This window comes from Citrus sinensis, chromosome 9, assembly GCF_022201045.2.
Source record: "Citrus sinensis cultivar Valencia sweet orange chromosome 9, DVS_A1.0, whole genome shotgun sequence".
In the NCBI taxonomy this organism is placed as follows: domain Eukaryota; kingdom Viridiplantae; phylum Streptophyta; class Magnoliopsida; order Sapindales; family Rutaceae; genus Citrus; species Citrus sinensis.
In genome coordinates, this window is record NC_068564.1 from 1,320,585 (window position 1) to 1,346,162 (window position 25,578).

The 25,578-nt window shown below is 35.9% G+C and overlaps 4 protein-coding genes and 1 long non-coding RNA gene across 10 annotated transcripts; 2 read left to right on the top strand and 3 right to left on the bottom strand.

The window, feature by feature from the left end:
• Nucleotides 1-1,501: 1,501 nt before the first annotated feature.
• On the bottom strand, nt 1,502-6,309 carry LOC102611256 (dihydrofolate synthetase). Of its 5 annotated transcripts, none has more exons than XM_052434314.1 (10): nt 5,974-6,309; nt 5,108-5,205; nt 4,855-5,005; nt 4,371-4,433; nt 4,027-4,188; nt 3,355-3,546; nt 3,158-3,257; nt 2,555-2,707; nt 2,174-2,305; nt 1,502-2,018 (listed from the first exon to the last, which is right to left on the bottom strand). In XM_052434314.1, exons 1-10 carry the CDS (start codon nt 6,256-6,258, stop codon nt 1,663-1,665), a joined length of 1,692 nt encoding a protein of 563 aa, XP_052290274.1. In that variant the 5' UTR covers nt 6,259-6,309; the 3' UTR covers nt 1,502-1,662. The 5 variants fall into 5 exon arrangements, with proteins under 5 accessions (XP_052290274.1, XP_006490572.2, XP_052290275.1 ...); XM_006490509.4 differs by having other exon boundaries at nt 2,576-2,707; nt 5,974-6,308; XM_052434316.1 differs by having other exon boundaries at nt 1,941-2,080.
• A 1,383-nt stretch (nt 6,310-7,692) lies between these two features.
• On the top strand, nt 7,693-12,582 carry LOC102611734 (uncharacterized). Its single transcript, XM_006490511.4, has 3 exons — nt 7,693-8,399; nt 9,240-10,284; nt 12,068-12,582. The coding sequence occupies exons 1-3, from the start codon at nt 8,018-8,020 to the stop codon at nt 12,246-12,248; spliced, it is 1,608 nt and encodes a 535-aa protein (XP_006490574.2). The 5' UTR covers nt 7,693-8,017; the 3' UTR covers nt 12,249-12,582.
• A 691-nt stretch (nt 12,583-13,273) lies between these two features.
• On the top strand, nt 13,274-14,509 carry LOC112499595 (uncharacterized). Its single transcript, XR_003067234.2, has 2 exons — nt 13,274-14,084; nt 14,204-14,509. It is a non-coding gene; the product is annotated as an uncharacterized LOC112499595 (long non-coding RNA).
• A 431-nt stretch (nt 14,510-14,940) lies between these two features.
• Nucleotides 14,941-19,153, bottom strand: LOC102612528 (mitochondrial carrier protein MTM1-like). 2 transcript variants are annotated; one of them, XM_006490515.4, is made up of 11 exons: nt 18,922-19,153; nt 18,495-18,780; nt 18,278-18,367; nt 18,046-18,174; nt 17,880-17,939; nt 17,598-17,768; nt 17,089-17,191; nt 16,226-16,317; nt 15,959-16,108; nt 15,735-15,793; nt 14,941-15,468 (listed from the first exon to the last, which is right to left on the bottom strand). In XM_006490515.4, the coding sequence occupies exons 2-11, from the start codon at nt 18,756-18,758 to the stop codon at nt 15,348-15,350; spliced, it is 1,239 nt and encodes a 412-aa protein (XP_006490578.2). In that variant the 5' UTR covers nt 18,759-18,780; nt 18,922-19,153; the 3' UTR covers nt 14,941-15,347. The 2 variants fall into 2 exon arrangements, with proteins under 2 accessions (XP_006490578.2, XP_006490579.1); XM_006490516.4 differs by lacking the exons at nt 18,495-18,780; nt 18,922-19,153 and having other exon boundaries at nt 18,046-18,164; nt 18,278-18,353.
• Nucleotides 19,154-21,243: 2,090 nt separating this feature from the next.
• On the bottom strand, nt 21,244-23,255 carry LOC102613232 (low affinity inorganic phosphate transporter 4). The gene has a single exon (XM_006490517.3). It carries the CDS (start codon nt 23,196-23,198, stop codon nt 21,594-21,596), a length of 1,605 nt encoding a protein of 534 aa, XP_006490580.2. The 5' UTR covers nt 23,199-23,255; the 3' UTR covers nt 21,244-21,593.
• Nucleotides 23,256-25,578: the final 2,323 nt, after the last annotated feature.

The window sequence follows — 25,578 nt, forward strand, 5'->3', positions numbered from 1 at the left end:
GAAGTAAAGTGACCCACCTTATATACAGACCTCAGCATCTCTCCCGTACAAGCTTTGTTGTTTTATCTCTGAAAGGTCTCTCATGTACAAGTTAATGTAAAGAAAACTCTTTAACACTGCAAATTTTCACTCCAGTAATATATTTACGTATAGGGTGGTGGTGCCGCTATAAATGATGCAAAGGCTTTAGGAAACCCAGGATTTTTCCTCTGTAACGATCTGTTTCTACTTCCTATATTATCGTCTATCGTGTCTTTATGATTATATACATGCATCAATGAATGCTTGTTTATAGCATGTGGCTGAGTAAAATTTGATTCTAAAAACATAATGCAGGAATCTTTGTAAGAGAGAGAGGGAGGGAGAGAGCTTGCCATTGCTGTCTTGTTTCTTTTTTAATGATTCTTTCAAGGCAAAATAATGAGCTTTTGGACAAACCAATTTAAAGCTTAACAGTAGCAATGGATGAAACCAACAGTAAAGTAGTTTGAGAAAATACTATTTAAAATCAAAGATTTAATGTGACAAGATTCGAGGGAGTAGGTACCTTAACTGTAAGACAAATTTTAATGGCAAATTTTTTGCTTCACTTGATAATTTAATGGCTCTTCAGCGTACAAGACAGTGTTGTCGCTTGTTATGTGTTCACCTTTTTATAATTACCTCACAAATTTGTCTTTGCGGTGCTTACACTTCATGTTGGTGAATTTTGAAAATGGGACAACGTAGAGCCTCTTGTCTCTCTTTTTAGAACGTGTTGCATGTTTCTTAGCGGAGATTGATGTATTAATAATGTGGGATCAGAATGTCTTGGTATGCGAAAGCCGAATTGGATTACGCTAATGTGTGTTAAGGTACCTCTTGATATCTTGGAATAAAAAAGTTGGAAAAAGACTTTAGAAAACTTAGAATATGTTTTTATTGTTAATAACTTCTTTTTTTGAATTAACTGTTGTTAATAACTTAGGTATTTATTGATGATCAAACGCAACAATTTAGATTTAGAAAGGTCGATTCTTATCACAGGAGTTTGACTTTGGCCCTATAAAAGTTGGATGTGTGATATGTTTGGTTTGAAGACACAAGTGGAGAGTACCAGCAAAACAAGAACTTGCTGTTTCATGAGAGGACGTGGCCAAGTGAGATTAAGAAGTTGGTGGAAAATTATTATGGAGTGTCTGCAAAATTTTCTCAAATAAAAGCCTTTTTTTTTTTTTTTTGGTTTCTTCTGTCAAAATAATTGATCAGATTATCAAGAATATGTTAAATGATGCTACTAATTATATAGGGTCGCCCATTCCATGTCTTTGTTTCTTGAGGCTGATTGGAATGCTTACATTTACAAGCTATTCTCTTGGCCATTGATTTTGCTTTCGATGAGGATTATTTTCAATGGTTGAAACTTGACAGTGATTCGGTTTCCGCTTTGTCTTACTTTTGAATGGATTATTATGATCTTCCATAGCAACCGCGATACATGTTCGACGAGAGGACAACATAATTGCTGATAAACTCAATTTGCATAATCGTGTATAAAGCACTTTTAGGAGTTCTTTAGTTGCAAGCTGGATTGGCCTTTTTGCTTTCTAAATGATGCCCTCGTATAAACTACCTGTTTACTAGTAATCCGATGCAACAATTACTGGGATGCAGTGAAAGGAATCAGCTTAACTCATGAAGTGAAGCCAATACTGATGAGACGATATGTAGAGATCCCGTGACTACAAGAATACCTGGTTGGTTCTCTACCCTTCTAAGAATCTGATATGCCATCTTCATTGATAGTGCAAACGACTTTGAAGCAGCCAGTAAGGTTTTGTGTTCTAACACTGTTAGAGATGTAACCAATTGATCATCAAACATTTCTCGGTATTCTGCCATTCCATTGTGAACAGTAATGATTCCCAATTCTTCAGAAGCTTGGATCCAACGATCCCTTAACAAGGAAGCTGGAGTTACTCGAGCCTTCCCTCCAGCAACATCAGCTTCTGTTAGGATGACAGAATCTAATTTCCTTCCTGAGGAGATGTAATGAGATCTCAGTTAGAAACCACCCACTTGCCTATGTCGATATGACCCACTAGGAAGAAGAGAATTAGATTATATTCAATAACAGGATTTGGTTCCTGGTGATACTTTTCATTAAGGACAGCAGAATATCAGAGGACTATACCGGAGAGAAATTCTTTTGCAAATGCTAAATGATCTTTGTCAATGGCCATTGCAACCACGAGAGCCAATCTTGCCTGTGGAAATGTCATCTGTATTGTGTCCACCAAAGCTTTAGCAGATTCTTTCGTGTGAGCTGAAAACATTAAGTGAAACAATTAGGACTTCTATTTAGGGAGGTTGCAAAGATGCTATTCAACCATAAAAGACACATGATGCTAAAAATTGGGAAAATGAGAACGATGCCTTAATCAAAATGTAATTTGCAGAAAACAATAAATTAAACATATTGCTAATCTTCAAATGAAGATTACACTTTATATTCACAATCAACAGATGAAGAAACAAGATGATTCCATGCTGAAAAGCTATAAAAGTGCAGTACCAACAAAAGAATAAAAGTCACCTCCATCGACAAGTATTGTTGCTCCGGGTAGTCCTAATAACTCGGCTTGCTTGGATGTTAAAAATTGGGTTCTTCCAACCAAGCATGTATTCTCTAAACCCGCCCTGACCGACCCATCTGAGATTTTCCACCCTGGAATGTTCAATTACCGACAAAAGACAGTGAATCACATACAAGGAAATCAAAGGGAACTATTGAGACACAGTATATTTGGTTGTGTCTATGCAAGCCAAATATCCATCTCTATCCTGTTTGGCTTTGCTGTGGGGTTGTAGGAACCCCAAAATACTTTTGGGGAAAACACACAAAAGACGGAGCCATTAAAACTTGTATGGATAGAGATTGATGTGTCAGGATTTTCCAACAGACCAGGAATTCAACCCACTGTAATAAACATTGTATGCATCCAAAGGTTGCAGCCATCACATCAGAGAACAGAGATAGGAATTTTGAACCAATATCCATAACTGAAGCAAACTGCATTCTACTTCTTACCTTAACCATTCATTAAGAAAATTTCCGCTCTCCAAAAATGTTCTTCCCTGAAGCCAGATAGAAAATAAGATAACATCAAATACCCACCTTGATCACGGAGGCAGAGTGCTGCACATGTTGCAGTCAATGCGTTGTGAAGTTGGTGATTTCCAATCATGCACAGCTTTACATCCAATAACTCAATGGACTGCATGGGGGGAAAAAATAACAGAAGCTGATTTAAACATACATAATTGAAGATATAAAGATATAAGGTTTCAGAAAGCAGATAATTAGGAGCATACCAGCTTCAAGTCTCTCTCAGCTTGTACTATTATGTCACAAGATTGACAGGGTCTGTCATTGAACATACTCAGACCATTTATGGTAGCTCTAATTCCAGCATCATATGCTGATACCACCTGAGAACACATCAATGATGCTTCATCGCGAAGAATATGCTCAATATGTGGAAGAAATGGACCCCCTAAAACCAACTGAAAAGATCCAACCAACAACATTTAGATTCTGCTACAAATAATAATGTAGAAAATATTTCAATATGCTGTGAAATTATGGCAGTAAAAACAAGTTGTCAAACAATTAGGCGGAATCCACAATGAGAAAAACTTAGCTATCCTTTCACAATTTTAAAGTATTTCCACCTCATTACTAAGTGTATGCATACTGCTTCATTCATAAGGCAGTTTGAGAAAAAATATTCATGCAACACAACATCCATCAAATCAGCATGGCAATGGTCCAGCTAAAAGGCAAAGATAATAATTATTTCTTGATCAAATTTTATCATGCATGTCGACAAGAGAATTATCCCAGTCCAATATCAATCAGTATTTTTATCTAGTAAAGGAGGGATATGTTAAAAGGAAAAGAAAAGATAGAAGATTGGATGCAAGTAATTGTTGTTTTATATTCAATTAAAGTGCTGTTCACATGTGTAAGGAGAATCACCTAACTGGGCGACCATATTTGATGATTCCTGACTTAGCCATAGCAATAGTTTCCAAAGAACCACCTAGTGCTGCCGTATGTTCCTCACCTATAGTCGTTATAACTGATGCAGCAAGTCCAGAGCTAGAAATGATATTTGTTGCATCCCGGGCACCTCCCAACCCGGCCTGTTACATCAGAAGCAAGCAAACTTATCATTAGCATGCTCTCTTCTTTAATTAGATAAGAAAAGGACATTGGGGTACAAAATTTATCAAAGGATATAGAAGCATGCGAGCGAGCCCTTGTGTACGAAACAGTACCCAGAAAAATGCTGAAACGAAAAAAAAAGGTGAAAATTATATATCACCTCGATAACTGCAATATCGACATGGTTCTGAGCAAATAGAGCAAATGCCATAGCAGTGAGAACCTGAAGTTTTCCCATTAATTAATTAAGGAAAAGAAAGGAGCGTAAATGAAGATAGTACATGTACAAATTGCAATGCTTTACCATATAATTGAAACCTTTCTATTAAAGAGGCACATACATGCTACACATTCTGCACAATCCTGCTTGAAATTACTATGAATGGTACGGAAAAGAATCCTCAAACTGAACTGTGGTTAAGGTCATAGCTACCATTCAGACCATAGAACTGCAATAATTGGTATCAAATGCCCCCCCCCCCCCCCCCAAAAAAAAAAATTACGCACAAATCACCTACAAAATGATTCTACATACTCTGAAACCAAGTTTGCTTCTATTTCTCTATATTTGCTATTGAAAATCTTAACTATAATGTGGAGCTTTCCTCCTAGAGCATCAAATTCCGATGATACACATTAGATACCTCAAAATGAGTGATGCAACCATTTTCAAGTCGTATTGCCTCATCAAGAACACCCTTAATCTTATGGAAAAGACAATTCAAGGCCTTTGCAGAAACTGGTCGATTCAATCTTCCCACATTCATGCGCTCTCTGATCGTTTTAATATGTGGGCTGCTTACAAAAAACCAAGCCAGCTGTCAAGAAACTAAAACATTGAAAAGGCTGCACATGCATAAAGCTTCTGCTATCTATATGGTAATCATAACTTCATACCTAGTATAACAACCAACGGAATACCCTTCTGCACGTAAAATACTAGAGAGAAAAGCAGCTGTTGATCCTTTTCCCTTGGTCCCAGCGATGTGAACGGTCTGCAATTACACCCATTTTAATTATGCTCATACAGATTCACCAAACAATGTACGCAGAGCACAAATATATCATTTTCAAGGACCTTTTACAAATTGAAGAACATATAAAAGAAATTAGAAGTGTTTCTGACACTGTGAGAAGTACTCAAAAAGTTGAAAAGCACTTTCATGCATATTCCATAACGTCTAGTTGCATATGAGATTGAAAACAAAAGACATTTGGAGTATTATTGATAAAAGCAATTGTTAAATAACAACATTTTACAGTAAAGGAAACATATAAGAAAACTTTCCACCTTGTGTAGAAGTAATTTTAACACCGTTACAAAGTTCTCAAACAGTTAAAAGCACTTTTATGCCAATTCTATAACATTCAGTTGAAACAACTTACGTGCATTTGAGAATAAAGAATAGTATTATAAAAAATAATAATAAAGAATGCTATATCTATGAAAAACACTTTATGGATAAAAGCATTTTAGAGTGCAAGAGGTAGCTGTAGAAATTTAAGCTTCTCCAAAATGGCTTTTTAGGTGCTTCAATATAAAGCCCTTTTAACTGAAAGTGCTTTCTACAAAAAGCATTTACAAAAGCAACATGAGAGTACAGTATTCAGAAAAGCACAACAAAATTTCCAGCTTTCGAACTCAGACTGCAGCAAAAGAACGAACCTTGAACTCATGACCATTCTATAATGTTTAGTTTTAACAATTTAAGTGCATCTGAGATTTTAAGGAGCGAAAAAAAAAAATAGCAAAAGGAACGAACCTTGAACTTAGAGTGAGGATTACCAAGCCGGTCCATAAGGCGGTTCATACGACCTAAATCGAACCCATCATCCGAATCCGTACCTGCTCCTTTGGGCACGCCCGATTTTTCGAAGTTTTTCAGAGAATCAAGGTAATTCATAAAGTGCATCAGCTCCGGTTCCTCAGAGGAAGTAGAAAAGAAGCAACTTTTGGACCCAATTGAAAATTTTTTGAAATATCCTCTACTCGTTGGAGAATAGAATGTGGTGGTGGTGTATTGAGTAGCACGCTTTAAGAGTTTCATCTTTGATTTCTGTTTGTTTCTCGGGAAAGTATTGAGCTAGCGCCTCTGTTAGCGTCGAAAGCATCATTAAAGCTCCATATGTTTAATATTGGTCCCTGATATTAAGCACAATCATAAATTGACCCAAATATTAAGTATAATGGCAAATAACAATATAGTTTTCAAAATGATTTATGTAGGTCCAACCTTTCTTATTTTTGTATGTTTTTTAATATCCAATTTTGATATACTAATATTATTAGATAGAATTTTGCCTTTGTGATGGGTAGAGCTTGAAAGTTAACTCTAAAATAGGAGATACTATTTTAATTGAAAGAGAAATTTATCAACAAAATGGAAATTGAACTCCTCCCTTTAAAAATGATGAGAGGAAGTGATAACCATCTAATTAACAAGTATTTTCTATTTTTTTTAACTCAAAGTAAAATTATTGAAAAATAAAATAATTAGATTAATCAATAAATTATTTTATGAATTAACCATATTTTAGGCTATTACTTTTTTTTTAATATTTCATTAGAGAACAACACAAAGACTAATAAGAGTAGTAATTTATATATATAATTTATACTTTAATTGTAGTGTTTAGATCTAAGCATATCAAAATTAAAGTTTGTTTGGGTATTAAAAGGACACCAGCTGGACATGTCCCCATTTCCTATCTGAGAATGAATCTTCTCAGTAAAGGGATATAAGCAGATTCCTAGTGGGAGTAGTCTTTGTGGTACACTTGATGACCGACCAGAAATATATACCGACCAGAAACCTGTCATTCGGAAAGAGGGCATGATCTCACGTCAATGCGACAATTTCGTCACACCCCAAATCGCTGGGAAAAGCACAACACCCCACGTTGTCCACATCTTATTGTTGAGATCCGTAAGGACCCTTGATTGCCCGAGTATGACAGGCGTGGGAAATTGTTCTAGAGATATGGAATGATTGCCTATAAAAAGGGGGAAAAAAATATAAAGGAGAGATACAAAAAGGGGGGAAAAACTCTGCCAATTTGATTTCAGAATTTGCTTCTGAAACATTTTTCTTTGATTCAATCGTTATTAGTTTGCATAGGTCCAAAAATACAACGTTTTTCCCAAAACCTCACGTATTGACTTAAGCATTGGGGGGTTTTTGCCGGAAAAATCACCAGCGCCTCTGATTTATTTCTGTGAGCACATGTCACGAAGGAAGAAATGGATTGATTTGAGCCTTTGGGGTTTGTGCAATTGAGAAAGCGTTAGGAGTACAGTGTTCCAATCAGTGTCAATACAACCATTGGTGAGCCTATTTAATCGGGCAAATAACGACCAAATTTCAACATCAACAAAGTCTAACCTAAAAATATAAAATAATAAAATAATAAAAACCCTCGTCCTTATGGAAAGACTGAACCCTCACCTTAATTTAAGCAATAATTTATCTGCAAATGATTTTTTCCCTTTCTTTTTTCTAAAAGTTAGTTTTTTTTCCTAAATAAACTGATCCACTCTAAGTTGTCAATGTATAATTTTTCCTTTCTTTCCTTTTCCAAAAAAAAAAAAAAAAACCAAAAGGTCAAAATACAATTTTTGGGGGTGAAATTGTAAAAACACAATTTTACTCCGCCATCGTGACTGAGGACTCTGTTTCCGAGCAAATTACTCGAAGTCCAGAAAAAGGAAGGGGAAAAAAATCGAAACTTAACTCATTGTTCATGTTTCTCTCGATTTTGTGATACCTCCTATTCGAAGTTTCGATTTTGAGGGCTGTATGATTTAATATGGATGACAAAACTAGTATAAAAAGTGAGATGGTTGAGTGTAGGAAGTGCAGTGAATTGGAGTCAAAATGCCTTGAACTTGAATCAGAAATTGAAAAGAAGAAAACCCAGTTTGAAAAACTCGAGCAAAAGTTCAAGGAATTGGAAGATGAGAAAAATGGGATTGAAGAAGAACTCAAGGCTTTGAAGAGGGAGAAGAAAGGAAGTGAAATTAGTCTAGGAGTTGTTGACTTGACTAGAGAGGGAGAGGGAGATGGGGTGGCTCAGTTAGTGGTTGAGAATAAGGCATTGGAGAGTGGGATGAAAAGGGCTGAGAATGAAGCTGAGTCTTTGAAGAAGTTGAAAGAGTTGGAGTCTAGGGTTTCGAATGAAGCACTCGAAGGTATTGCCTTCTTGGCTTTTGTTGAATTGTTTAGTTTCTTTCTTTCATTTTATGGTTTTGTCCTGATGTTAAGGAGAAAACACCATGCATCATGAACTTGAAAGAATAAATATTGAATTTTTCATTAATCTTTTATTAGCATAAGTGAATCTGATTGCAGTTGTTTGAATGTGACTCGGTTAGTACGTTGGCAAACTTTTACTGGCAAGAATCTTCCTTTTATTGTATACCTTTAAGACAAACATTTAGTGGAATTTATTGTATTTATCTGGTTTATGCTTCCTTTTTGTGGTTAGTCTGTTTTGCATTTGGATTTTTCACTTGATGTGTTTTGTGTGAGAGATTCTTGTGTGGATGGTTCTATTTTCTTGCCCTGAAACAAGTAGAGTTGATGAAAGGGGGCTTTTTAATCCGTCAACTGATTGTAAAAGCATCTAAGTTCTAGGTCTGATATGCCTATTGATGGGTGATGAAATTCTTCCAAGGTTTAATTTCCAATTGCTTCAACATAAATCCCTTGGATCGAGCTGAATCGCTAATGTGGCCTGTTGATTGAGGCCTCTGCAGCTTGAGGTTCTGGATGTTTACTTTGACACCACATGGGAAAGTTATGCTGGTGTTTGCTCTTTGAGCAATGCTTATAGTGTGACACTTCAATGACTTTTTTTTTGGGTTGGCAAATGTCTTTTTCTCATGCATTTTGATACCCGCGCAATGGTTGTTTTTGTTGATATAATTTGCATTGCTTTATAAAATGGAATTAGTTTCCTAATCGAGTGATTATATCGTGAGTGGAGGAATCTTTAAACTGATTCTTTTATGTTTTTGGTTTCATGGCAGGAACACCTTCTAAACATATTATTTCTATGGAAAGAGAAAAAGAAGGTGCCAGTTCAGAATCTAAACCAGAACGCGGTAGACAAGTCAGAAAAAATTTGGCATTTGAAGAAGATAGAAGTCTCGGCAAAAAGATGGCTCCATCAACGCCCGGTGGTGTTAGAACTGCTAGTTCTGGTGTAATTGATATATGCGACAGTGATGATGAGCCTGATGTTCCCCATCTCCTTTCAATTTTTGGAGATAAAAACATTTACATATCAACTGATCATCCAGCCGAAGGAACTGTGGGTAGTGACAGGGAAACTACACCTAATGAAAGTCCAAAGAGAGCTTTTTTTAAGTACAGCTATGAAGAAAATGTGGAGACCTGCAATGACAGTGTGCCAGTTGTTACTCCCAAAAGAAAACAAGCTTCTAATATTGTTACTAGCAACACAGAGAGCGATGAAGATGATGTCCCAATCTGTAAACTCAAGAGGAGGAATATTCAGGAAATAGTTCCTAATCTAGTAAGTTCTGAGATGAAAAGCTGCTGTGTGACAGTTGCTTCTCCTGGGGATGACAACATCGAGAATCTCGTAACTCCTCCAAGGCGGCGGCTAAGAAAAGGCACCGGAAAGTTTGCTGGAGGAAAAAGGTCCTCTAGCCAAACCCATGAAACTATAGGTCAACAAGGAATCCCTGCAACTGAGGATGTTGAAGATGATGAATCAGAAGATGCTGGGTCAGATAGTGAGAGTGAGAACTTGAATGGTTTTATTGTTGATGATGGCACTGAAGATTCTGATGGTGATGATGCTTCTAGTGGGGCCCAGGATGACTCAGACATGGACTTTGATGAGATTTTATCTAGACTTAACAGGACAAAAGATCAGAATTCAGAGTGGGAGTTAGAGGCAGACATGCTTTCAGCCTTCGGTAAGGATCCTGAACTGTGCATGAAGGCCGTATGTGCCCTCTATCGGCAGCAGACTTCTGAGGAAAAAGATTGTAAAGGATCTTTGGTCTACAATTCCCGTGGCTTCAGCAAATTTGATGCTTACAGGTATGCATATGAACAGTTATTGCATACCTCTTCACTTGTTAATAGATTTATGGCTGTGATCTCCAATCCTTCTGCTTGCACTTAACTGTCATGTAGTCTCCTTGTATTTATTGTAGGGGGAAAAAGTTGGTAGAATAATATAGGTTTATTCATGTTGAACTTGATGCAAATTAGTATACGATGAGAACGCTTATTTTCTTCGTAGACTCACTTTATGTTATTTCCTCCAAACCCTTGAATTGTAGTTTTTCCTCTATCTTTTCCTGAATTAATTTCTTGTTGAGTTAAATTAAAGGGTTCCACATTCTATCAGTTTGAACTTCCCATCTCTCCCCTGGAACCATAACTTCTCTGTAGTGAAAACAACTGGCTTTAAGACCATTGTTCCGCGGAGAAATGTCAGCAGAGTTCTCCATACAGTTTATTTTTCTAGTTGGCGAGGAAAAATGAATGGTATTCCAAATGTATGATGTTTCCATTCTGCTTTTTACCTGTCAGTATACTCTGTTCTTGGTAACTGGCTATGAAGATTTCCTTTGGAAGTTCAGTCTTTTTGGCATCTGGTCATTAAAGGTATGCATGAAATGGGTGGGATACGACTGATGTTAATAGAGGATCCAGTAGATGTCCTTGGGTGTATATATCGAAGGGTAGAGCTGGTTTTTTGTCAAACATTAAGTAGATTCTGGGAGGATGCGGATGAGAGGACACTGAGTGAGTCCTTTCCTTGGTTGTATAGTCCTCCTTTAGATCATAATTGTTCTATAGCTTGTATGGTGAGGTTTTCATCAATGCAGTAGAGTTGGGACTTTAGATTCTTTGGAAACTTGAATGACAGAGAGCTTCAACTCTGTTCTGACTTGCTTAGGGATTGAGGGAGTTCATATCGATAGCATAAAAGAAGATAAGAGAGCCCGGACTCTACAAAAATCAGGAATTTTTTTCTACTGAATCATACTTTCTCAGTCTTATAGATGACTCTGCACCTATTTTTGCCCCCTCTAGTCTGATATGAAAAGCTAAAGTTCCCGCAAAGGTGAAGATGATGGTGGCTCAACAGAAAATTAAAATCAATGATGTAATTCAGAAGGGAAGACCAAGAATGGCCTTATCCCTCGATTGGTATGTCTTGTGTAAAATTGCTTCGAAAAGTATTCACCACTTGTTTCTTCACTGCCCAGCTGCTTTCTTCTTGTGGTCCAAGCTGGTTAGGACTTTTAAATTGGGTTGGGCAGCACCCGCAGCAAGCTTTTCTGTTTTCTTGGAAAAACTTTTTAGAGTTAAAAGTAGGGGAAAGTCTTCTGTCTTATGGGATTGTGCAGTGAAACTTAAGAATTTTTAAAACAAAGTGATGGAAGATTACATGTTTCTTTGGGATAGAGTTAAATTCTGCGCTTCTCTATGGGCTTCTTTCTCTCCAGAGTTTAAAGATTTGTCTGTCTTTATTTTGATTAATTGGGAAGCAGCTATGGCGTAATATCATTAGTTAGAGTTTTGGATCTTATAGGATTTGTGGTTCTTGGGCTTGTGGAGTTTTGTCTTCTGTCTTTCTGTCTTTGTGGACTTCTTGAGCCTCCTCTATGTGCATTTCCTGCATCTAATTTACTTATTTTCTTTCTGATAAAAAAATATACTATGTTCTTGGAGTCTACAGTTTGTTAGGCTCCCTTGAATCATTATAGCCCACTGGGATCAGTCAAAATGTATCAAAAGTAAGCCCTTTGCTTTAATTACTCATTCTGTCGTTTCACAATAATCACTGAAATCTTTAATTAACCTATAGGGGCACCAGGCTGGCAGAGTTCCTTACTGATGGAGACCCACAAGGTGAATTGAAAAAATCAGTCAAGGAGTTGCGAGAGTATGACCCCAAGGGACTTGAGCTTTGCAGAACATTTGCCAGTCGTTACTCCAAGCAACTGTTTGATATCTGTAAGAACAAAGAGGATCCCTATTTCCCTTGACTTTGACTTGCCATTGACATGCGTTCAAAGACATTACAATCCCAAGCCTGCTGCTAGAACCAAGTCGCGGAGAATGACGATTTTGTTCATTTTCCATTCACTCCTTGGTACTAAATTTGTCCCTTTCAGACTAACGGTTTCATCACTACTTTTGTAGGTCAAGAATGTTTCATTTTATGAGATATTACATGTATATAAAGGTTGTTATAGAAGTATTTAGCGTGCTAGTGTATCTATGTACTTAAGCACCCCAAGATTGGTGAATGGTACTTGGTCTGTGATATTTAGCCATCTGATAGAGAATTTGAGTTCCTTGTGGGTAAAGTTTGCAAAATCGTGTGTTAGTGAATGGGCTTCTTAGTCTTAGAAGCTCAACAATTTAGAGAAGAAAAACTCTCCAAATGAATTAGGGGTATATCTATAATGCAACAGTATTTGGTAAAACACTCTCAGTCTCCAATGAAAGCCTCTACATTTTTTGTTACACTTGAAATCTGTGTTTTTTAACTTTTAAATTTGACAGTATTGTACATTATATATTATACGTAAGGGGTTCAGGAACGGGAAAGTTGGAGAGTTGAGATTTTTAAATGGAGAGTTTTGGGGGTTGGCACTATAATGTAATTTTCGTGAAGCAGATATAAAAGTGGACAAGTGGCCGTTGAAAATCAAAAGAATTCACATTTGGTCACCTAACACAGAAGTAGGTGTGGCTCTGGTTTGGGTCGTTTGACTTGACTACATTAAGCTCTCTCTATAAGGAGGCGTCCTCACCACACGGAAACCCGAGGGAGAAAAAGAGATGGAGGCAGTTTCATGTCGAGTAGCTGGAGTTGCAAGAACCCAGCAAGTGAGCAACAATGGCGGCTTCCAAATGCCACTGCATTTCCCCAAGTTCTCTCAAACCGACTATGAAACGATGCCCGAATGGCAGCTGGATCGCCTCTTATCGGAATATGGGCTTCCGGTCATCGGAAATGCAGAGCAAAAGCGGAAATTTGCCATGGGAGCTTTCCTCTGGCCTCACTAAAATTTGCATGAAGTGATGAAAACGCGAAGGCTGCTCTAAGGCTATGGTATCAATGCATGCACGCTCAAGTTGAGCTTTAATTTTAGTCCATGCAATTGTCTTCGAGATTTTGCGTGATCATTGTATAAGAAATATGTACAATGAAAAGATGTTACTCTTCGTAGGTGTTAAATATTTTATAAATGCATGTGCGTGTGAATGCTTGATGGTTTCTTGCTCCTGTGATATCAAAAGCATTAGCAATCTTCTTTGGTTAAGTGCTTTCGAAAGGAAATTAATCACCAAAAACCATAACTTTGTTAGCAATAATAATTAAATATTTTAATGATGGAATATGGAAAAAATTGAAGGGGAACGTAACATGGCTACGTGGGTCTTCTGAACATGCGGGTGGACCCAACAATTTGCATGCAAAATAATAAAACCACCTCTTAATTATTAGTTATTAATTATTCAATATGAAACACAAGCCCTATAAAAATGGAGTGCGTGTGTGTGTGTATAAATTCTATTCATCCACGTTCGTTCGTTCGTTCATTCACCATTCTTAATTTTGCATCTTCTTTCTCTCTGCCTACTCTTTGTTTGTTTGCCCTTTTTTTTTTTCCCCCTTCATTTTCAGTTCTCTGTGTTCCTCTTTTCAAATATTGAGACTGCTTAAAAAAGGAGGAGAAAAAAAACAATGGTTGTGTGTAGGGCTTCTTTCAATATATTTATAATAATTTCGATCATATACGCGATGATGACAATGCCAGCGGTGTCTCAGGGGCAATCCACGGCGGCTTCTCCGGCACCCACCAGCGACGGTGAGAGTTTCAACATTCAGTTCTTCTCTTCTGTCATTCTTACATATATTATATAAAGTTATAGTATGTGATTATTAATTAATTAATTAATTAATTAATTAATTAAATTGCATTTGCAGGGACATCAATAGACCAAGGAATTGCATATGTTCTGATGCTGGTGGCGTTGATTCTCACGTACCTTATTCATTGACTCCTGTACCGGCGCTTGTGGATGTGGTGTAATTTTTGTTGGTTTCTGAAGGATAGATTCAGTGTTTAATCTTTTGAATTTTATAGACCAATTGAATTGAATTGCCATCTTTATTTGTTCTTCAGATATTCCTGATGATGCTATATTGCACCTCTTTATGCAAACTTTTTTCTTTTTTCTTCAATTTTATGTTCTCCTATGATAATATTCCAAGTCTAAATTTTAGGTTATTCCCGTTTTGAAAATTCTGGCTCTTTCTTTTTACACTTTTCGATTATTATGAGAAATTGGGATGGCTTCTCCTTTTAACCCCTTGAGCAGAGATGCGGAGATTTTTTTTTTTCAAAAAAAAAAAAAAGAGGTTAGTAAGAGATTTTTAGAATGAAATATTTACGAAATTTATATATGAATTTACCTCATAACAAAAACAACTTTTCAGAAGTCATAACACGAAAATTATAAATTCGAGGCCAAAGCGTAAAACTTCTGCCTTGAAATGATTAAACTCCAATTTTTATTTTTTCTCGCCTCAACGGACCCAGGCATTACATATTCATCCGTGTAGTTGTTCCGTTCTTTCTCGAACCTCATGTTCAAGTCAAATCAAACCGTCCAATCTTCATAAGATTTATTATCAAACGCCAACAAAATTGCTCAGAAGAGTTGAGACGAAACTTGCAAAGCTTTACTATATAATTAGCAAACTGAGACCAACTCTCAGGAAAAATTGCTCGGCCAAAGAGCCAAGAAAAGATACACGCTCAAACCGAGCTGTACAAAGCGAGTTAGCTCCAAAACGAGAAAACAAAAAAAAATAAAAATATTGGTTAAGGCAAAATATTCTACTGTGCCTTAGCAATTAGCATTTAGCAGGCCTAGTGGCCTATGGAAAAGGACCTACCGCGATCAAAATTCTGTCGTTTTATTAGCATGTATGATTTATCCACAGCAAAGCTTCGAAGCGGTTTGCCCGCCCCATGTAAGGTGTTGCTCCTACGCCCTCACCGAACATTGATTCACTGAAGGATAGAGAATTGAGTGGCAATCTTCATTATGATGTACTACGTCGGTTATCGGTTATGTAGAACATACTTCACAACTTCATAGAATGAGACAACAATCCCAACGGAAGGGCCTGCACGGGCAACACGAGGACCAACTCCTGTGAACAAACCCTTGATACCTGCCTCCCTGCTCCAAGCAGATTAAAGGGTCACTACTACATAGGCTTGATATAATATGTAAACAAACAACCAATATATATTTGAATTGATTAAAATCATATGGAATACACAGTCATTAGACCATGAAATTTCATACCTACACCTATTGCCAATACAGATCAGCGAAGAAGGTTCTCAGAGATGAAATTCATTTAACAATTGATTTGATAGAAAATTTGGATAGCTCAAGTTGGGATCTAAAAACAATAATTAATTATGAATTAGAAAACCTACCTCCAAACCTCCATTAATGTTTGTCGTGTTGTCATCCTCATTGCCCTGCCAGGATCCTTCTGAAAAATAAAGAGACAACAGCATAATTATTGAATAAGATATTCCAAAAATTTATTACCATTTTTTTCCCCACAAAACCAACAGATATCCTAAAAGATACACGACTGATCAGAATTCCCTAACCCAAAAGAAAGAGAATGCACTGTCATATTTTTAGAAATTACCTCTATTTGCCTTCGGGTCTTTGCAACATCTAGAGGACATGTAGCAGCAGCGGCGAGGCTTCCTGCAACAAAAGCAGCAGAAAAATTTGCTCCAAGTACACTGGCTGCGTTGGAATCCTCACCCACAAAACTCAGAAGTCTTCTCCTCATCTAGTTGAATGAAGAAAACAAATCATGGTCCAAGAATATCACATATACACGCACACAGCTATATCATACACAAAACAAATGGTACAAGATAAGCAGATTGAGAGAATAAATTCTCACAGGCTCAAGAGTTGACCAACAAATTGCTGAGAAAGGAACATCTCGAGCAAGCTGCGTTCCCATGCCCGTCCACAGTATGCGGTAGCCTTGGACTGTTACATGAAGATTGTCAATCATAATGAACCAAAAAAAAACAAAAACGGTCAACTGCAATGTGCCAATGGTGAACTGTATTATTGTTAGTCCTTCCTCGCTTAAAGCTGAATGATTTTCATGTAGAATCCTTATTGTTTCTTGCATTGTCTATGGTTTATATATGACCCAACATCTTGGAAGTAAAATTTAAGACAACGTCAATGTCTTGTCTCATAAAAATCAACTAAATTCAATGAAAAACTAGAATAACAAAGCAACATGAGCATGTTCAATTTTCCAGCATTTTAGTAACTAACTGAGGATAGAATCCACATGGATTGGCCCATTTAACCATCTATATATAAGCCTAATCACCAATAGACACTCTGACATTCTACATAAGGTTTTAACAGAGTCATGGTATTAAATTTCTAGAAACAGTCATACAACTCAAAAAATTTGAATTCTGAAGAAACTGAGTTCAACATGTGAAGACTTGTATGCTACTTTTAACTTCAAATTTTGATTCAAATTGGTGATGCATTTAATTCACTTCTAAAATTGAATAAGTGCATATTTATATGAAAGGTGAAAAGATCTACTCTAAGAAGCCTATCCGCTCTAATCCACATGAACATGAAACTGAATTCACCAATTTCATGAAAAGTACCCTTGAACTCATGATTATTTTGAAGTATAAGAAACAGGAGCACAAGCAATGAAGCTGTCAAGTTTGTTTAAGCCAATTTCTGTGTTAAAAACTACTATTAATTAATGAATCAACTTACAGCCTTTTTGAATGTTATTTGTGCTTTTAACATGGGACAGTACACCCAATAACGTCTGCCAGACACCAGGAGGCTTCTTGCCAATTTGATTACCCTTGAATGCCTATTTTACAACAAAATGAGAAAAAGTTTTGATAATTAGTCCTAATTCATATTTTACATACGAAGATAAGCACTCCAACTATTAATCAGTTTTAAAGCAACATGAATTCCGTGTTTATCATCTCTTCATGCAAGTACTCCAAATATTCTGCTAATTTGTCTACTACAAGTCCATCAAAACAGCCAAACTAAGAATGTTAAGATCTCATATCTCGCATCACTAACACATGTCCAACTATGAGTCTGTAGTATATTTCTGAAATAAAGACATCACTAAAGGCATTTACTCCTCTAGAGAGAAGTCAGTGCCAAATGGCAACAACTGAATTATTTTTCAACGACCTCTCCCGAACATAATTCCTTTTATACATTTAAATAGAAGTAGGCATTAATTAATATGTAACAACCTGCATCCGGGTTCTGGCAAGTTCAATGGGGTAGCAAGTTGCACAAGCCAATGATCGTGCCAATGATCCTGCAACCAAAGGGACATATGGTGTCGCACTTGGAGCATTCTTATCAGTTGCCTCTTCTAACCAGTTGCGGAACACGTCATAGCAAGGTAGGTAGATTCCCACCTGTTCAAATAGAGTGAATGCCCATTAACAATAGCCTACTTGGTAAAATCATTCTCTATAATCTGCAATGCACTTATTGCTGATATTCCCCTGCTAGAATGAGAAACTTACCGTTGGTACAGCCAATGCCAAACCAGCATTTGTGCCTCTCCACAGCCTGGAAAATCCTTCCTGCAGTAACCCTCCAATTAGGCCATTGAAAATCCCTTTGGTGTACAAGCAATCAAAAATGAGCATTTATGCCACAGACATTGAATATGTGCCAAACCCCACCAACCTGCCGTATGATTTTGTAAAAGACATCAAGTGTTCCTCTGTACTGAAAACAATCAGGAGGACACATTGACACAGTACCATGAACTCCAGCACGTGTACAGGACGGAGAACACCTTAAATCTGCAAACATCTAACCAAAAATAAACTAACAAAATTAACCACTTCTTCAATTCTTAACACATGTTCACACGAAATTGCTTCAACGAAACCAGAAAATGGCATGGAATACATACTGTTCTAGGCCCAAAATAGGCCATACGACTAATAAGATTGCTTAACGGATGTGAGTAAGCTACTCCAGCAGCTTGTGCTTGCAACCTTGTCTGCAAATAACAAAAATTAAACAAACGTATATATAAATAAGCACACTTTTACATACAAATATTTGAGAAAATCATGTTATCAAATAATTATAATAATTTTTTTAAAACTTATTAACAAATTTATTACCTTGGCAACGTCAAGAGGATTGACGATGATAGCCGACAAAAACGCAGCACCAGCGGCGGAAAAAGCTCTCTCTCCTAACCCTAACTTTCCATCGGAAACGTTTGATGTAGTTTCATTCGACTGCGACGCAGCCAATCCTCCTCTCTCATGTCTATCATCACCTACCGTCAATACCGTTATCGTCAAGTCACGGCCATTAATCTCGGTTTTCTCCGGACTCATCCACGGATGCTCCGTTGCCTCAGTCTCCGCCGCCTCCGCCATCTCTTCTAAAACCCTACCTGGCCTTTTAGAAAGGAAAACAAAACCAAAGCTACTTTAAATTAGTTTTTGTTTTATTGTGTTTTATTTTTTTTCATTTTCCTAATTCCTTGGAAAGCAAGAAAAAAGGGAATAGTGAGAATAAAAGAAAAAAAAAATGCTTCACCGTAATAAAAGCGGGTGTGTGGACCGCGTTTGGAGATCTTTTGGAAAACGACTTTTTCGTTTTAGCTTAATGGAGGAAGGGAAGTTTCTATTTTCACTGTAGCCGAACCCAATGTTGAGTGAGAGAAGCAAAAAAGTGAAAATAGGAACGTCACCGTTCCGAAAGTGGAGGGTTTGTGAAAAAACAAACGGGGCCTTATATTTTTGCTTTCGACTGAGTGGCTGAGCGCGGCCGTTTGGCTTTTGCTTTCTAGGACGCTTTATTGAAGTTGATTTCAGCTCGACACAAGGCGCGACTTACGGTGCCGTTTTTTGAGTTAATTATTTTCACGAGAAAAAAGAAATAGAAATTAAAATTAAAAAATAATTAAACTGTTTTTTATTTAAATAAAGAAGAAAAAAAGCAAGAGGCGGCAAGAGCATTCGTACCTCTCTTTTTTTTTTTTCTTTTTTTTTCTTTTTTTTTATATCGTATTTATTGTGATTGATGTTGTGATAAAAATGACAACGCTTTGATATTATCATGCCTTTAATTTATAGGTTACAATTTAATTTATTAATATGGTTTTTGGAGAAATTGTGATCAAAACGATAATGAGTCGGTATTACCTTTCCTTTTTAGCTAATAATTTATATGGTATTGATAGAAATTGTAAAATTTGCCTCGGTGAGAGTGGATCTCCCAAAGATTTTTCCTCGTTGGATTCTTAATTCTAAATTATAAAAGGGTATACAGACTTTTCCTTGTTTGATTCTTGATTCCAAATTAGAAAAGGGTTATGCACTTCAATATTTTGAGGGATATATGACATTTTGCTCATTATATTATTAAAAATAGATAAAATGACATATTACTTGGGATATAATTTTTTTAAATAAGTTTTGACTAATAATTGTAATATTATTTATTTTAAATTTACATCTAAAGATATGTTAATAAATAAAAATAGCGACGTAGAATGTTAAAACTTGTGACATATGAGGCCATAATGTTAATCATTTGTGAAGCTTTTTTTTTTTTTTTGTTCTTACTTTTTGGGTGTGGCTAATTGTAACTTAATTACATTTGTATCTTATTACTACTTAAACGGACTGTACATGTTACTGCATATGAACGTGCCCATGTTGATTTTCAAATAAATACACTACCTAAGCAGTCAATATATATTGTATAATTAGCAGCCGTTCTAGAAACGTGGCCTATTGCATCATTTGAATTGAATGAATGACTTATTGAGGGCAACTGAGAAAATTCCCCAAAACTAAAAAGACCCACAATTTCTTTTCCTTTTTCCATGAGTGAAAGCGATTTGGATTCTATGCAACTCGAAAGTATGCAAATTGGATTGGGTTTTTTTAGAGTTTTAAAAATGATTTTGAAAAGTTAAAAGTTATTTTCAACATTTGATAATTTTTTTTAAAAAATATTTTTGTAAATCACCCAATTTTATAATAGATTTTTAAAAAATAGGGAAGGAATAATTTTTCAAAATCTTATTTGGAAAATCAATTTTATAATTAAATACAATTTCATATAATAACTTTTCAAAATCTTATTTGGAGAATCAATTTTATAATTAAATACAATTTCATATATTTATTCACATTTGTTATAAAAATTTAAAATTATCCTTATCAAATAGTAAATAAAATAATTAAATTTAAACATATTATTTTTTCAATTATATTGAGACAATAAAATAAAATTTAAAATTTAAAAATATTTTTTTTAATTATGACTTATTATAAAGAAAAAAAAAACTTATACACATGTTTACAAGTTTGTGAACAAATTTTTCTCAACATTATATCTATTTCAATCATTTATATTATTAAAGTTGCTTAATAGCAAGATTTACAAAAAAAATATACAACTGCTTTTAAAATCTACAACAATTTTAAAAAATTTATCAAATATTTAATTGATTTTCTTCACAACTGATTATTAATACATCATAGTTAATGACAATTATTTAAAAGTTACAAAATTACCAAACTAGTTCTATGTATAATAATAGTCGAATCCCTTTAAAAGTGATGCAACATGTCATCTTACTACTGGGTCTAATATTTGACTGCGTTGAGTTGTATGCTACCATTAGAATTATGATTTTTATATACGTTCTTTTCCTGTTAATTTAAAGACATCTTAAATACCATTAGAATCATGGATTTTTATATGCATTCTTTTCCTGTTAATTTAAAGACATCTTAAAATTTATCTCACTCTTAATGAAATTTCCCCAAATAATAATGCAATATGTTATTACTAAGGGCATTTACAAGCAATCATAAATTTAATATTTTAATATCGGGATTCTCTTATTATTTGATCTTGTATTGATCAAAGGTGATTGATGGTTAATAAATAAAAATAATTAAATTTTACAAAAAAAAAAGTACAAAGAGATATATATGCTATATATGTCTATATGTTTATGCATTCATATAATTTATCTTCATAATCCCTCTAATAGTTTTTTTTTTTTTAAGGAAAACTTAAGAAGACAAAAACACAATTCAGTACTTCTCGCCATAGCTAGCTTAGCTTCTCCGAAATCACAACAACAATTTGCATTTCTCATTCACAACAACATTTATTTTTTCACTTCCCACTATATATTTATATCTACATATACTGGCTCTCATTATTAACTGATGATCAACCCTTCATTATATAGCTTCCATGCGGCCGCTTTGACGAGCCCCCGTTGGCCTCGACGACATTTCAGTGTCATGGTAATAGCCAACTCCACCATCTTCGCCGGAGATTTCCTCCAAAGACCTTCCTTTGGTCTCAGTAACCAAGAACGTGCAACAAAACCCTAGCATATTTGTGAACGCCAAAACCAGAACTGCATGTTGAATTTTCTTGGAGTCCTCATCCAAGGTATAAGATTGCACCACAAACGCTCCGATCATAGCCCCGGCCTTCCCAGCTGCGGCACTCAGCGCATGACACGTGGACCTCACCCGCGTCGGGAACAGCTCCGCGGGTAGTACAAATGTCGTGCTGTTCGGTCCAAAATTTGCAAAGAAAAATGTTAGCCCGTACAAAGTAGCAAACAGCCACTTGTTATCGTTCTTGAGGTAATCATATTTGATGCCGATAATGAGCATGAATAACGACATCATGAAGAAACCGACGAGTTGGATAATGAAGCGACCGATTTTCTCGATTAAGAAGACGGTGAACCAGTATCCGGGGAAGGTACCAAGCAACGCGACAACAAACATGGCACGGGAAGTTTCGAAAACTTCTCTCAGGGCATTAACTTGGGGAGCCTTGTGTACGAGTCCCATCGCGGGGAAAATATCTTTCTGGGTCAAATTTTGGCTATAAAATGCTATGTCTAGCAAGAACCATGTGCTCATTGTGCCAATCAAATGAAGGCCGTGGCGCTGGAAGAACTCCCGAGACAGTAATGGGTACTTGTTAACTTCTTTAAATTGTGATAACTTGTCATGTTCTTCATCAATCTCGATATCAAGAACTCTCCCCATGTCAGAAGCTGCTTGCTTAGCATTGCCTTCAATTATGGCCGTGTAACGCCCCGTTTCGGGCATTTTCATACGCCAGTAGTATGTCGTGAGAGCTGGGAGAGCACCAAGCATAAGCACAATTCGCCATAAGTAGTCTCCTTCAGGCTGTGTTGAAAAGATTTCATCATCTTCGAATGCTGGAGCTGGGAACAACTGTAGAAAAATCTTGGACAAGATCATCGAAACAAGCCCGGCAAATATAATGCCGACACCTTGCATGGCAAACACCGCTGCTATGAAAGCGCCGCGTGTCTTCTTATTGGCATACTCGGACATGATTGTAGCAGAGAGTGGATAATCGCCACCGATGCCAAACCCTAGCCAAAACCTGAAGAAACAAAGGGTTCCTATAACAGATCGTGCTGAAGAACCAAATGATAAGCCGGAGCAAATGGCACAAATCACCATTAAAATTAGGGTTATTCCATAGACTTTCTTTCTGCCAAGCTTGTCACCGAGCCAACCGAAGAATAATTGGCCTGTTAGGGTTCCAACTAGGGCAACACCGATGACAAAGTTGTTTATGGGGGTGGGGAGCTTCCCTGGGTTGTGTTTTGGGTTAGCCGGATCGTAGTAATAAAGCCGGCCGAGGAGCTTTGAGACGGTAGAGATGCAAAAGAGGTCGTAAGCATCGGTGAAGAAGCCCATGCCAGCGATGACAATGGCTGTGACATGGTACCATTGAGTCCTAGCAGTGTCAAGAGCATTAAGCACAGCTAGCTTATTGGTACTCATCTTTAACGACGATGATCAATTTGCCTGCAGCTTGATTTGAAATTTCTGTATGATTTTTAGCTCATTATATAAAGATGATTTAAAAGGAAGTGACGGTTGGGTTTGTGAGAAAGTAATTGAATTTGGATCGTTTATTTCTAGAGATTTTCGGGCAACAACAAGAAATTTGAAAAGGGAATATGTGGGATATTCTACAGGCTGAGCTTTGATAAAACAAGGCAGATTATTTATGGAGAACCAATAATAAAATTTAAGCATGCTATTGATATTAATCAATACAGGCTAGCTACCAATTTGCTGAGCCACATATAGCTTATTGATTAGGCAGAATGACCAGTGAGCAAGAGCTAGATATAATACTTAATATATGTGATTTATCGTTCATTTCTAGGATACTCGACTGTCTCTTGTGAAATATCATTTTTTTAATACATATTATTTGTTAAATCTGAAAGGTTACTTTTTTATGAGGGCTGGTAAACATAAATCTCTAGTGTTATTCTTGAAAATTAATTCTTTTTTTGGTATGCCAAAAAAGTAATTGATTAAACCCTTTTAGAAGTAACGCGAGGGATGTGCTTTCAGTTAACTTCAAAAATATGAAGGTCCCTAAAGACTAAGAGGCTTAATTAGAAACCTCAAATAACATTACGCATATAATTGTACTCCATACATGCATTTCTTTTTCAAAGTTCTGTCTTCTTAGATTTGATGTTGGAGATTTTTATAAGTTACGAGCAATTGGCTTCATTATACGGCTGCGTATATTTGAAAGAGCACTTGAGATCGAGTTGCGTTTTTCATTTGGAAGGATTCGCAGTTTTATATTCTCATATAATTTAGCTCTTGATCAACCTCAAGCTGTCTACATAATTGGCGTTCTTTGCAATTCTGTAAGTAATTTTGTCTTTGCCCTGCGTATATTTGAAAGAGCACTTGAGAGCTGCGTTTTTCATTTGGAAGGATTCGCAGTTTTATATTCTCACATAACTTAGTTCTTGATCAACCTCAAGCCGTCTACATAATTGTCGTTCTTTGCAATTCTGCAAGTAATTTGTCTTTGCCAAATGAGACCAATGCCATTTAATTAATTTGAAAAAGGTCTTAATCAACGGTTTCAATGATTCTAACGCATTAAATCTGGGCTATAATATTTAATGATCCACATGAGGAAAGTTTTTGTAAAGTAGTACAACCCCATCCCATCATTGTATGCAAAGCAGATGTCCTCCAATTGTACATGTAAAATAATAGGGTTAGCGTCGATAAATCGATAGGTTATACAAATAAAAAAAAATCTAAAATAAGTTAAATGAAATGCAAAGAGAGTCTTTTTTTGTATTAAACCATCTGATATGCGAAGATTACATTGGATCTGACTAATCCATATTCGAGCCGGGTAGGACTATTAGGGTGGCAAAACTCTTCCAACAAGTATTTAATGTAGCTGCATTCCCAAATCTCGAACCGATGACCTTAGTTAAGATAGAATAACCTTATACTAGCTGATCTACGCCCTTGTTGGTCAAAGAGAGCTTTTAATAACACTAATTCAGCAAAAATGTTTAACTGAAACCAATTTTATGGTTTACCAAATAGCTTGCTGAAAAGTGATTGGTACATCCGTCCATGAGTTATTAACTCTCATAAACCTTAATATATGTGTGTGTGTGTGTGTGTGTGAATCTCTATGTTCTTTTATAGGTTAGAGATATTACAATTAGTGAGCCATAATATACAAGTGACGTTTTACTCATGTGTAACCACTAACTTGTTTTAAATTTTCTTAGTAAATTTAGTCATGGGCATGGCAATATATATATTATTGAGTTGTAAGGATGTTGTTGCTTCATTGTACAAAATTTTCTATAATCTATTCTTTACCTACTTGAATAAGGTTCATGCTTTATTTCCACAAAAATAAATGGATAACCCAATTTATTTGCCTCTTCTGTCTCAAAAAGTTTTAGTTAAATTAAACCAATTAGCACCGACAATTTGTGTCTATCAGTATTTGCATCTTATCGAGACTATATATGATAAGATTTGATTGTATTTTGATCAAGGGTGGTCCAATTATCATGAATATTAGAAATTAATGTTGAGTTGATAATGAATGAAATGATTAAATGACATACTGCATAAGCCTTTATTGGTTTTAAGATTTCTTTCATGTATATATCTCTAAACGAACCAGTTGAGTAAATTGGATAATGCGCGTAAAAGAAAAATAATAATAATAAACGTGTAATATAAAATAAAGAAAATAAAGGATGATGGAGTCTATCTAGGGATGTTTATCGAATAAGAAGAAGAAAACACAATTTGCTTAGATTAATCTCATGAAAAATGTTTTATTTTTTATTTTTTGTAATATTGG

What these genes read in the sequence shown, in the direction of transcription:
- LOC102611256 (XM_052434314.1), bottom strand. Translation starts at nt 6,258, where the DNA reads ATGAAACTCTTAAAGCGTGCTACTCAATACACCACCACCACATTCTAT. An exon ending in ATCCTCACTCTAAGTTCAAG is followed by an intron (nt 5,206 to 5,973) that starts GTTCGTTCCTTT and finishes GTGTAATTGCAG; the next exon opens with ACCGTTCACATCGCTGGGAC. An exon ending in CTGAGAGAGACTTGAAGCTG is followed by an intron (nt 3,258 to 3,354) that starts GTATGCTCCTAA and finishes CCCCCCATGCAG; the next exon opens with TCCATTGAGTTATTGGATGT.
- LOC102611734 (XM_006490511.4), top strand. Translation starts at nt 8,018, where the DNA reads ATGGATGACAAAACTAGTATAAAAAGTGAGATGGTTGAGTGTAGGAAG. An exon ending in TTCGAATGAAGCACTCGAAG is followed by an intron (nt 8,400 to 9,239) that starts GTATTGCCTTCT and finishes GTTTCATGGCAG; the next exon opens with GAACACCTTCTAAACATATT. An exon ending in AGCAAATTTGATGCTTACAG is followed by an intron (nt 10,285 to 12,067) that starts GTATGCATATGA and finishes ATTAACCTATAG; the next exon opens with GGGCACCAGGCTGGCAGAGT.
- LOC102612528 (XM_006490515.4), bottom strand. Translation starts at nt 18,758, where the DNA reads ATGGCGGAGGCGGCGGAGACTGAGGCAACGGAGCATCCGTGGATGAGT. An exon ending in CCTATTTTGGGCCTAGAACA is followed by an intron (nt 18,175 to 18,277) that starts GTATGTATTCCA and finishes ATTTTTGGTTAG; the next exon opens with ATGTTTGCAGATTTAAGGTG. An exon ending in AAATAACATTCAAAAAGGCT is followed by an intron (nt 16,318 to 17,088) that starts GTAAGTTGATTC and finishes TTCATGTAACAG; the next exon opens with TCCAAGGCTACCGCATACTG.
- LOC102613232 (XM_006490517.3), bottom strand. Translation starts at nt 23,198, where the DNA reads ATGAGTACCAATAAGCTAGCTGTGCTTAATGCTCTTGACACTGCTAGG.